This window comes from Cupressus sempervirens, chromosome 1 (genome assembly GCF_028749045.1).
Source record: "Cupressus sempervirens isolate cs-2001-9-10 chromosome 1, ASM2874904v1, whole genome shotgun sequence".
NCBI classification, from domain to species: domain Eukaryota; kingdom Viridiplantae; phylum Streptophyta; class Pinopsida; order Cupressales; family Cupressaceae; genus Cupressus; species Cupressus sempervirens.
Window position 1 is genome coordinate 686,410,135 of NC_143118.1, and position 13,807 is coordinate 686,423,941.

General features: G+C 36.1%; 1 protein-coding gene across 2 annotated transcripts in view; it reads left to right on the forward strand.

The window, feature by feature from the left end:
- Window positions 1–13,807, forward strand: part of UREG (urease accessory protein G) — a 50,147-nt gene that overhangs the window by 16,873 nt on the left and 19,467 nt on the right. For both annotated transcript variants that reach the window (XM_089786883.1, XM_089786889.1), the window contains one exon: window positions 550–751. In XM_089786883.1, the coding sequence (XP_089643009.1) occupies window positions 550–751 (202 nt within the window). The remainder of the gene's footprint in view (window positions 1–549; window positions 752–13,807) is intronic.

Below are 13,807 nucleotides of genomic sequence, written 5' to 3' on the forward strand. Positions count from 1 at the left end.
TTGCAGTTAGAAGATAAGAGAGATGCTTGAGGGATATACTTTATAACAATTACTGAAAATGTGAAGAAGTCCATTAGTACAGACAAGATATGATTACCTTAGCATCTTTATATTATTTCCCAGAAAGGATGATTCCTTCAAGTTCCATATGCGTGCTTTTGGTTTAAAAGACTTGAAAGACTACTCATGTTGGCATCACTTGCTTTTTGTGTATGTATGGTTGTTCTGTTTGGGATCCACATGACACATTCATTAGGTTTGGATTCATGAATTCTGTAAAATTGCTTTTTTGAACACTTAGCTTTAGAATTTGAAGTGCTAGAAGTTGACATCACACATGCTCCTCTAATAATCAATACTTGTAGTGAATTCATAAGCAGAGAGGGAATGAGTAGGCAAACTGAAGCATTCCGAATGACGAGTATAACTAAATCTGGAAAAATAAGATCAAATAAATAGTGGCAAATTGGAGTTTCTCTTTCAAAGATAATAATTTACACACATTTGTCCATAATGGATGCTAATTTGAAATTTTTGAATATGCTCCAGGTTACAAATGACATTTTTACTAAAGAAGATGGTGAATTCTTGGTCAAACATGGTGCTCTTCCTGCAGAAAGAATTCGCGCTGTTGAAACTGGAGGCTGCCCACATGCTGCAATTCGAGAAGACATTAGTATCAATATAGGCCCTCTCGAAGAGTTATCAAATCTTTTCACAGCAGACATACTTCTCTGTGAATCTGGAGGAGGTATATATGATACATTCTTTTGTTTGATATTTCTATGTGGTGCAGATACTATTCAACGCAGAATGATAGGACTGTCTTTTAACTGGTACCAATATTTTCTACCGAGCATCTCTTTGATTTATATTTTTTTAGCCTTGGATTTTTTTGGCCATCTGAGAGCAATTTTATTCTGCATACTATGCTGTTTATGTGAGTTTAGTTAAAACCCGTGTTATCCAGGGATGTGTTTCCGGCAAAATTTGACCCATCCCTGTTACTGGGACATCCCAGAAACTCAGAAACTTCTGGAAACCTTTCCCTTGGCTGTCCCGTAAAATTAATGTTTCAGTTTTGATAATTTGTTTGATTTCCTCTCTCGGGTGAACTCTAAAGTTAAATTATTTAACACAAACATTATATGTTAAGTTTCTGTAATTCATATAAGCATTCTTTATCCATGTAACTTTACTTACTTCACTTACTACCAATCTAAGAATCATATGTTACTGCACTTATTACCAATCTGCCGCTCATTTTTGTCACTGATTATCTTTTGAACTGCACTCAATAAAACTGACATTGCATGTGAAGTTTCTGGAAGCAATTGCCAGTTTGGTGTATGTAATGCCAAAGGTAGTTGGTGAATGAAGTCAAAGTATTCGTGTACTGATGCTTCAGTGAGTGTTAAGGCCAGCCCAAATAATTAAAAAATCAAGCGTTTCTACTCATCACCAAATATCTGTCGTGGAAGCCGACATAGATTGGATGGACCTCTGCATTTGCAGAGAAAACAGACTTTTTGTAGAAAAGTGTTGATGGGACGATAAGAACCGCGGAGGAATTTTGGAAAGTTCAAGTAACTGGTATTTGATGCATTGTGCTCAGCAAATGAGAAGCATGTGGAAGATGTCCAACTATATCTGCAATCTAGGGATTAGTCAAGCTGATTTTCACTCAACAAATGGAAAGGTCTGAGTAGCATGCATTGAAAGCCAACCACCTCTTGAGATCGTCCTTCCTAAACATATATATCTTTCTGTAAGAGATTATTTTCTATGAACGAGAGCCTGATATTGATCTCCTTGAGGAATTTTTAAAAATTTACTGTCAAGTATCTATAAAAAAGCAGAGAAGACTCTGGGAAATAAATTATGGTCGGTAGTAAGGGGACCAACACATGAAGAAAAACAAAGGATGTTTTTTTTCCAATTGTAGATATAGAAATTTGAAGGAACCAAATCTGTATAATGATAAAAACTTGACATCGGAATTGATTGTAAGTAATAGTATTGTGAGCATGCAGACAACAACATCTGGGAGAGACTTAAACTGACATTTAAATGTGCTACGAATGCTATCTAAAGTTTGCAGACAAATAGTCATTGAGTGAATCCTGGGAATGAAGTTATGTTCAGCTTGGATAAACATTGATTCTCCTTTAATTTGCAGAAGTGTGTTTATTTAGTAAACATTTCTGAATGTTACATAGACCTGAGTGGGGTATTTCAAAGAAAAATATTTGAAGTCAGATTTATGACTGGAGCTGTGGTAGGCATTAGAGTTGGATTGTTGGGTGCTATCAAAAACTTTAGGTCAGACTAATTTGAGGTTGAGGGGGCCGAAATAGGAGGATTGTTTCTATTCCACTGGAGCGAGCATCTACTGCATATGGTTCTATGAAGACAAATCAGAGCACAGTTTGGCTCAAGTGCTTTTTAAGACAAGTAGCAAGTTGAGGTTGGAATCACAAACAAGGGTAATGATCTTGCCAGATTGATTCAATTGGAAGGACGTTTGACTGTTGTAGAGCAATCAACCTCTGATTTATTGCAGACTGCATCTGTGCCTACAGTGACCGAGTTGAAAGTGGCTGAAGCATTTAGATGGCGAGATAGGACTACTGGTTATTTCTTATTTGATGGAGATCACAAGAATCTTAGCACCTCAAGAACTTTATAAAGAAGAGATAATGAAGAAGTTGCTTCAGCTGATTGTTGATAGCTTTTAAGATCTTGGGGACATTGGAAGTCCTCATTTCTCAAGAAGGGCTGCCATGCTTAAGTCATTTACAGACATTAGATTGTGTAATCTCTTGCTTAACATGGGAGTATGATTTAATAAGTATCATGTTTTAGCAATTCTTGGGCACAATTGGGGAAAGACATCATGTAGATATTTCTGCAGCTATGGAAACTTTTATGGTTATGACCATAAATGAGAATGATATTCATTTTGAGCCTCTTATGCACATTTTAGTAATTTCAAGGCAAAACCAGATGTTTCATAAACTACTTATAAGTTGGTCAAAAAGGTGCTCAAACAACATGAGCCAAAAATTAAGAAGAAAAACCAACAATGGGTTAAAGAAGAACTGAATGCAAGAGGAATACAGGTTGTAGGATCCCAGGAAATGAGCAAGAACCAAATGAGAAAAGAGCAGATCTGTTTTACTTGCAAGCATATTTGGTCACTTGGTCACACTTGTGATCATAACAAGAAAGAAGAATCAGCTCACGAAGTGCAGTTCAACGTTGAGGAAGTTGAGAACTTGTTAGTCCAGCTCCAACTTGATGAAGACCATGGGAGGGAACCAACTATGGATGATGGTAAGGACTATACTAACTTCTTATTTGGTAAATTGGAAGTGGTTATTGACAATCTTGCTCATGAGAATGTCTATTTACAAGATAGTTTTAAAATAGAAAGTGAACCTCTCCATGAGGATGAACTATTTGAAAACAATGACGTAATAGTTGATGAGACAATACATTTGAAGATAGAGGAAAATTCTGAAAATGACGCAGTTGAAAAAGAATATGAATCTAGTATTCAAGAACTAGAGCAAGATGATGTCACTATAGAGGCTGATTTGAAGGATAAATCAAAAATTCCATTTCTAGTTGATGATTTTGTAGTATATAATTTGGAGGATAAGCTGAAAGTATCACATGATATTGTTATGTGATTTTTTCTCCAAGAGAACATAAAGTTATGAAATAATCTTCTAGTATCATAAGGAGAGATAAAAATAAATTAGATAATAATCTTTTGATTTCAAAAATAGTAATAATGAATATTTACTAAAACTCTCTTAAAAGAGAAGAGTGATTACATTATTAAAAGGTAATTAAAAGTTATCTTTCCAAAAAGGTATGACGGTTTGGAAGCTAACCATTAAAATGCATATATATGTCATTTGTGAAGAAGTGGGGAAATCACGGATAAAAGGACAAGAAAAGAAAAATAAAATGGAATAAGAAGGAAAAAAATTATATATCAGGTACACAGAGTGCATAGTGAGGGTCTTGGTTGGGCATTTGAGCATTGGAGAAGGTGCACACAGTGTGTCCAACTCAGGGTACATCATGCACTTGGGAGTGTCCTGGCTAGGGCTGTGTTATGTTCATGTTGTGATGCATGTATTTCATCTCGTGAAGGTGTATGGGGTTTTTAGTAAGAACTGTGTCCTCCTATGAATGCTTCTTACCCAAGAAAATACCAGGACCTGTAACTAATCCTCTGCCTGCAAATCTTCTTTATGAACAGAAAATTCTTCTGGATTCAAAGATAAGTATAAATCCATTTCATATGTTAACACTTGTCTCATAATTCTTGTGTTAAATCATTTCATGTCATGGTTACTTTGGTTATCTATGTTTTAAAATAAATTAATTGCAACTTAAAATGATCTAACATTAATATTTGATCTATTATTTCCTCTGCAATTACTTATTTGAATCACAGAGAAAAGTGTCATTATGTAATGTCCCATTTTTTGGAGGAGTTAATTATAAAGTTATCAATTAAAAAAAAAAATATTACAAGGTAACTTTATATATTAAATAAAAAAAAATCTTCTAGAGGTTGCTGGAAGAAGCGGAGAAAAAATTAAAAAGGAGGCCGACCTATCGAGGAAAAAAGAATAAATAGGCATTGAGGGCTTATTGCCTATCATCTAGATTTATTATTGCTTTTTGCTGATGTGCGTTGTGGAGCCTAGGGTTTCTACAAGTAGTCACAATTGGCCATTGAGAACGAAAACTCTCAATTGGTACGCAATTTTGAGGGTGTGAAAGATCACTTGAATTATTGCAGCTGGGGGAAGGATATTTCAGTCCTTTCACTTGTGCTCAATTGCTGGTTTGGAGTTTCAGTTGGAGTTGCACTTTCATCATATCATCTTCAGCATTCAGTCTCCACCATTTGATCAATCCAAGTTCTTCATTTCAATCTGTGGTTGCAACAAGTTCTCAATTGTATATAGCCAGTTAGGGTTTCTCTGTAATGTGCCATGTCATAATGTTTTGGTGCTGAAAATTGCCATATCATTTGTAAAAACATTTGGTTTTCATTGAATGAATACATTGGCACTATAATTTCTTTTATTCAACAATATACTTTCAGCATTGTATTAAATTTAGGGTTTTTTTTAGTGGCCTATTGGAAAGGGTCATTACACATTACAACTGGTATCAAAGCATAGAGCATATATCCCTTCCCTATCCATCTTTGGGGCCTTCAAAATTATCTGTGTCCATATCTGACACCATATCTGTATCCATACACCTCTGTAAAAAGGTGTGGAAAGTATATTGTTTTTGAAAGAAACAACAAAAGTGGATAAAAGGCTTTGGAAAAACAATTATTCTCTAATTATGGTAACATGGCTATCTTCTGGATACTACTGTATTAATAATTCATCTAGAATAACCCCAAAAAGATCTATTTGATTCTGGGAAGGAACATTTTGCAGTCATAGACTCTCCATCTCAAATAAATGTGCAGGATTGGGTTGACTTCTTTCTTGGCTGTTGAAAATACTTAGTGTATTTTGGTTTTGTTTGTTGTGGAATATTGTGAGCTTCTATTGAAACTTTATGCCCTCCCTATAGGGAGGGAAAAGGATAAGGCTATCTTACTTTATTCAAGGAGTAAATTATTACACCTACATAAGATAAGAAAAGGAGGGATAAAATAAGATAATTCAACATTCATCATAAGCTAGATAATGATATGTTATAAACTATAAGAGATTGCTCTATACATTTTTATAGCGATGGACAGACATAAACCAAGAATCACAAGATCCACAAACTAAACCAAGAATCACTAGATCAACAAACTCAAAATAAAAGTAATTTTAATGATTCTACATGGACGTTTCTATTGAATTGATTAATTAATTGTATAAGATAGTGGCACCATATTGAAAACCAAATTTTCAGTTTTTTTAAAAAAATTGTCTAATGTAAAGATTAATTTTATAACAAGAAAATAATATATATAAAATAATTTAAAAATAAATTTAAAAATAAATAAATAAATATATATATATATATGTATGAGAATGTGTAGAAATTTATAGGGAGAGATACAAATTTTATTAAAGTTAAACGATTTCTAGAATGCAAAATTATATTAAATATTTTTTTCTATTGTTAGTGTATCAAATTTATTTCATAAGAAAAATAAAAAATAACTGTTGTCCTACATTCCGAATATTATACACTTTCATGTGTGGTTGTCTATGAGAAGGTGTCTTCATAGTTCTAGGAAAATGTTTAGGTTTATAAAATTATTTGAACAAATTATTTCCCTTGAAGTGAATCAAACTTTGACTTATCTAACCAGTTAAAAAAACAGAAATAATAGATTTTATATCTTTGTATAAATTGCTTTTATGTATAGTTTCATATCGTTCAAATATTGTAAAATAAAAATAATTTATTTGACAATCCTTTACTTTTTTATTGAGCTTGATCAACCCAATAACCTTGAAGTAAAAGAGGGTACTTAGGTAGTCCAAAATAAATGATTATCATATTGGAATATATGTTTAATATATTGGATATGCTTATCATTGCAGAATGATTGATTTTAAATTATTGTGGAAACTACATGTGCTAAAATATCTATACTAAAGAAGATAGATTGTATAATAAGGCAAATTGAGGAAGTTAAAACATATGTGAATAAGGATCATTAGCTTTTCGCGATTGCAAATTTTGGATACACTTATAAAAAAATGTGAATATATAGTTATTATCATCATTTTGATTGGAAAAAGAAATTCTCTTGAAATTGTTTGCTAATTAAGATAAAGATATCTATGAATCAAACAAAGTAATTGGTGTAATCGATGAAGCATACATTTTCAATCTTAACATATTCAATTATTGATTATGAGCTTTTACGTTGTGATGTAATATATCTAAAGCTATTGAGGACAACAACTAAATTACAGGGGGAGAATTGTTATGTGACTTTTTCTTCAAGAGAATATAATGTTACAAAATAATCTTCTAGTATCAAAGGACAAATAAAAATAAATTATATTATAGTCTTTTGATTTCAAAAATAGTAATAATGAATATTACTAAAACTCTCTTAAAAGAGAAGAGTGATTGCATTATTAAAAGGTAATTAAAGGTTATCTTTCCAAAAGGGTATGATGGTTTGGAAGCTAACCATTAAAATGTATATATATGTCATTTGTGAAGAAGTAGGGAAGTCGCAGATAAAAGGAAAGGGAAAAAATGGAATAAGAAGGAAAGAATTTATGTAGCAGGTACACAGTGTGCATAGTGAGGGTCTTGGTTGGGCGTTTGAGCATTGGAGAATGGGCACACAGTGTGTGTCCAACTCAGGGTACAACACACACCTGGAAGTGTCATAGCCAGGGCTGTGTTATGTTCATGTTGTGATGCATGTGTTTCATAGGTATGTGGAGTTCTAAGTAAACCGTGTCCTCCTATGAATGCTTCTTACTCAAGAAATTACCAGGACCTGTAATTAATCCTCTGCCTGCAAATCTTCTTCTATGAACAGAAAATTATTCAGGATTCACAGATAAGTATAAATCCATTTCTTGTGTTAACACTTGTCTTATAATTCTTGTGTTATATCATTTCATGTCATGGTTACTTTGGTTATCTATGTTTTAAATTAAATTAATCACAACTTAAAATGATCTAACATTAATTTTGTATCTATTATTTCCTCTGCAATTACTTATTTGAATCGCAGAGAAAAGTGTCATTACATATATGGTCATTGTAGCCTTGGTGCATTTCAATAACACCTAAAAAACATTGAACAAACCTTTTGGGAAGTTAATAGTGTTGAAAAGAAGAAGGAAGTGACGGATAGAATCAATAGTGCATACCTTCACACTCTTAAGAGGTCATTGCAAAGAATGAAATCAAACTACTTAAAGGTGCTCAAAGATAGGGATATCGCTATCAAATATGCAAAAGATAAAGAGGAGGAGGTAGATGAGCTTTGTCTTCAATTGAGTATGATACACTACTCTTTATATCAAGTGAAAATCCAAATTCTAGTTTAACCACTTGCACAGAGGATGGACATGATCAGAGAACCAATGAGATCATACACATTGTGTAGAAGGGATCAATGGTGAGGATGAAGGTGAACTTAGTATTCCCACTTCACCTGATCTATATGAGGCTCATTATGTTGAAGAAGATTTGAAGGACTAGAAAGAAGTAAACCATGAGAGCTCTGATTTTTATGACAGTAGGTTGTATATCTTCACAATGCCACATGGATAGAGATGAATCAAGTGAAAATAATTCAGAGATTTCACTTGATGATGATGTTTTTATTAATGGAGATAGTGATTTGGCTGATGTTATTCATACTGAACCAGCAGATGCAGGTTCCTACAACTCACCTATTGTTTTGCCACCAAGTTCTTTGATATGGAAACCACCTCTTTACCGATCGGTGATTTTATTTTTCTGCATACCGAAGCTGACAGTGGTTGTGATAGTGGCTGCTCCGCTTGGTCTTCTATTATATTTTTAGATTTGGTTCATCCTTTAGAAGATAGTGAGCTGCAAATTGAACTCCTCTTGAGGCACATACCTTATGAGATGATTTTCCTTTCGGTACAAGAGCACATTGACAACATGGGTATCATTCCTATTCCGAATTCATATTATAGCTGCAGCTTGTGGTGGTCTTATATGTTGGACTTAATACATTTTAGAGATGTTTTTGGTTTTGGTGGGGTGATCTACTTGTTCAGTTGGTTGATTAAGGATGATGATAGGTTGATAAACACCCATTTGTACACCCTGGATTGTACTAACTAGTTGATTTGAGATCTAGGAGTTAACAGGATGGCCGATTTGTATTATGTGTACTGATGAGCTGCTTCACCATTTTGAGATTTGACACAGTTATGATTAGAGTAACACAACATGCAGGTGCGACAACTTTTCTCAGGTTGACATGGGATCCAAGATCTTATTGGTAGATGGGTTGCATTCTTATTTCATAGTTACTAGTAGGAGTTGTAGAGCAGCTTGTAGAATGATATGGGATCCTAGTATTGATTGCTTGAGGGCAAGCAATCTTAAAGAGGGAGGATTGCAATGTCCCCTTTTTGGGAAATTAGGAATTCTAAAGTCAATTTCATAAAATATTGAATTTGGCTCATGGGAGCTTAATGCAAATTTATAAAATAGGTCAATTTAGTATTATAAAGTGGGTTAAAGGTGACAAAGAAGAAAAAGACGTAAGGATAGGAGAAGGAAGCTAAAGGGTCACCGTGTTGAGCATAAAAAGAAGGAAGCTAATTCATTTTGGGTATTGCTTGGTTTATTATTTTGGTTTTGGATTTCGAGTTTCTCTTGGAGAAACATTGGGAGAGCTTACAACTTTTTATTCAGACCCAAGGATGGAAACCTTCAGGCCATTTCTAGTGGATTGGATGTAGCCTTGATTTCATCATTGCGGTGGATTCAAGAGGGAGTTCATGCCGAGCTTACAGGTTCTTTTCCATGTGTTCCAATTGGGTTGTTATTGTTGTTTGTAAGATTGGATTTCTATGGATGCTATTGTATTGCTGGTTTATAATGCAATAAAAAATTATGAGATATTTTATGAGTACTTTTCTGGTTATTTGCTGGTTTTAAATTGCATAAATCATCTGCTATATTCTGAAATTGTTTGGGATAAAATTTGGGAAAAAATATCCAGTGGGATATTATGTTAGGGTAAATAATTAATTAATTATTAATTATTTATTCTATTACTTAAGCTTACTTAGGTAAATGCATTTCATTTATTAGTTGTAGTCTAGGAGTTCTAAGTTGTTGACAATACGAGAGTTTGTTCTCTCCTAAGTCATACTTATCCTCTCACCTTGTTCGAGGATTTTCCACCTCATGTGGATGTATGCTTAGTTGTCACACTTATCTCCTAGCATCTTCTAGCTTGTTCTAGGAGATTCTTTGAGCTCTTCATATTCGAGCTCCCTCATTGTATAACTCATATCTCATTCTTGCATATTGTAAATACATATTTTCTTGTGTTGCAATATCTTTTTCTCTCTCATGTCCGTTTAGGGTTTTTCCCTTGCTCCACACTCTTCTCTCCTTGGCTTCCCTTTGACAGGTTATTGCATGCAGGTGATCTTGGGCGTCTTCGAAGTTGGATTTTATCAACTTCAACATGGTATCAAAGCCTCCCTGATGCTGCTTCGTTGAAGGATTTTTGAAGCTGTGATTTAAAGTCACAAAACCCTAGTTTGTTTGTGCATTTTTTCAAATCAGGGGTAGAGCGAATTTTTGGAGCACATTGGACCCAAACGGACATTGCCATTGGATTCAGAAGGCGCTTTTCAGCGAGGATCCATATAAAATTAGTCGATTTTGGAGACAGGGCTCCGGGAAGCAATTTTTTTTAGCTCAGAGGACCTTTCGTACGGTCGTATGGACGTGTAGGCTTAAAAAAATAAAAAATTATTAGCGCAGAGCGTGCCACCACAGCTCTGCCCAGTGGCCATTGCGGGGTTGCTCGCACCCTGCTGCGACAAGCTCCGCCACCCAAGCTCCTCCCTGCCACTGCTGAGTCCCGACCATCGCCCATTAGCAGGTCTCTGCCGACGGCGACATTGGTTCTCCACTCTTGCAGCGCACCTCCGTCGGTGATTTCTGCCAACACTCCGCTCAACTCTAGTCTTCGCCTATGGTCGCAACTCCAGCGCAGCCTGCTCCGCCTTGTGACCAGTTAGTGCTTTGTTGTTTACTGCATAGGTTAATTAAGAATTGCACCCAGACAATGAACGCGAACACGAACGACAGAACTTTTTTTATTATTATTCGCATATGCCAACCAGTACATTATGCTTGAATGATAAGATGAATACAATGCTTCTCGAAGGGGTTATAAATATTTTTTGAAGAACTTTCCCGAAGGAGTTCGTCGGCCACATACAACATGTCGCTACATAACAAAAACCTTTCCGAAGGGACCCGTCGGCTACATAACAAGAACCTTTCCGAAGGGACCCATCGGCTGATACACAATTTCCTTTCCGAAGGGACCCGTCAGCTGATACACAATTTCTACCGACGACATCATCCCCCCCAAAAAGAAAAGTTGTCTCCTGACGACTATTACAAAATCTCTGAGACAAATTAACAACCAAAATACATTGACTGACTAACTGGTCTTCAACACTGTCATCGTAGCCAATCTGACATCTGACCCTGATAGCCACCTGTGCTGCTTTCTCTGCTTCCAACTCCTCGGTACCCTGAGCCAAGTGTCGCTGCACTGCCTCCAACTGGATGATCAGCTCCTCCCGAGCTCTTTATGCATCCACCAAGACAGCCTCACGGCCAACACCTACTCTCAGTGCCTCTAGTACACAGACACTCTATGCCTACAGCAGCTCCAAGTCTTCTCAACTGGTTAGACTTCCATGACTGATATCTGCCAAGACCAAATTAGCACTTCCAAACCCACACAAAACTGCACGAAACACACTTTCTGTCATTTTCTGCCGATTCTACACTCTTTTGGCAATCGTCGATGCTTCCCCTTCCCTGTGGCATCATCCGTTACTCATTCTGAGCATTCCTGATTTGTCGACTTTTTTTTTTTTTAAAATTTTATAAAAAACCCCCTGCCACCCTCTGCCATGTTACGCCAATTCCTTATGCAATACCTGAAATGCCATTCAAAATCTGAATGGGATAACATGCAAAAGCCGTATGCCCAAACTTGTAGAATCCATACGCCACATTATGCAAAACTCAAACCCCACAAGGCAAAATTTGTACAGCAACAATATTTCAAGCATATAATGAAATCTGCACACCAAATTTTGGCTGAGAAATTTGTATAGCAATTGCAAGTTACAGGCCTTCCCAAATCCGTACACCAGAGAAAAAACGTGTAGGATAAATTGCAAACCCCTGTTAATGTTCCTACAATCCGTACAAGAACTATCAAATGCGTATGGCGGCAAGGGTAAATGTTTCACACAATCCGCATTAAGCCATCCAAAAACCGCACCCCAATCTTCAGAATCTGTGATCTTGCCATCCAAATCCGTACATAGGATATGCTTGGAAAATCCATACAATCACCTCGCATTCCCAATTGCAATTTCCGTACGCTGCTTTCCTTAAAAAATTCGTACAGGAAAATGGCTCTAAAATTTGTACGCTGTGAATGATGGAAGTCTTCTTAATATATTTGCTTGAAAATCCGTACGAAACACAAGCTTATAACAAGCCGTACGGTATCTTCCTCCAGAAAATCCGTACAGCAGCATCTTGTGAAGAAGACCGTACACTGCATAGAAATCCGCACTCATACCAATTCAAAGTCTGTACAATGATCAAAACCTCTAGAAAATTCCATACTGAGACTCCCAATTTCCGTACAGCAACCAATGGTATTGTGCCAAATTCAAACTTAAAAAATGTTTAAAAGCCGTACGCTTCCAAACTTTATAATATGCAAAAATTGTACACAACCTCCAAAAACTGTACGGTGAGCAGGTTAAGAATCCGTACAGTGCCTTTTTCCATTTTTTTTTGGGAACAATTATGTACAATATATATATATATATATATATATATATATATATATATATATATATATATATATATATATATATATATATATATATATATATATATATATATATATATAGTACTTACAGTTTTCTCTCAGTTGTTCGTCCACGGAGGTGCATTATCATGGTAGACATTCAACTTCAACCTCTTCATTGCGTCGGCGACTTCCTTTCCATCTAGCATCCATAGTTTTATTGCTTCGTTATCACCCACTTCTCGAAGCTGATACGACCTGACCCATTTCATTTGAAACTTGCCTGGGTTGATCTCGTTCCATCTGTCATACCTCAACGCCCACTGTCCTGGTTGGAACTTGCTCAATTTCAGGTGTCTATCGTGCCATGGTTTGCGCCTGTTCTGTGTCACCTCCGTAGCCCACTCCTGCAATTGTTGCTCATCAAGTTTTTTTAAGGTACACGATCTCTCCATCCGGTTTTCCATATCGCCCGGTTTGTTTCCGAAGCTCGGTACCATGGACTCCGTCAGCTGCCCCTTCTGGCTGTGAATAACATGTCCACTCCGTACTGCTGCAACTTTTATTAAACCCTTCTACTTTGTTTCCTCTGCGGACCGTATGATGTGTCTTCCTTGCTGTTGGCACCTTTCTGCTATATCTGTGGTTTGACGTAATAATTTCTTCCTACGCAGTCGTACAGTAGAATCTTTCCTTCTTTTGGGTTCATACTGTATGTTCTTTCTTTCAGCTTCAATCATACCTGCCTTTCCTTCTTCAGCTTGTCTGTGTTCCTTCGGACATTCATTTCCTTCTTCGGCTTCTCTGTGTTCCTTCAGACATTCATTTCTTTCTTCAGCTTCTTTGTGTTCCTTCGGACCTTCATTTCCTTCTTCAGCTTCTTTGTGTTCCTTCAAACATTCATTTCCTTCTTTCTTACCTTCGTCGATCCTTAGCATATTACAACTCGGAAAGAGCTCGTAATCCTCCATCTGCCAGTGGTAAAGACCATTTACTAAATCCAGATCGTCATCTCCTTCCAATCGTAGGACTCCCTCCTAATCGGGTTCCATACTCTGCCTCCTCTCATCGTTTTCTCCTTCGGAATCCGACAATAGAGCTTCTTCTCCAACCATCTGAGTGTGTAGATCGATGACATACTTTCGGCCTTTGCTTTCAAGTGATAAAGTATTTTTCTTCCAATCGTGTTTTGCCTTGGCTTGT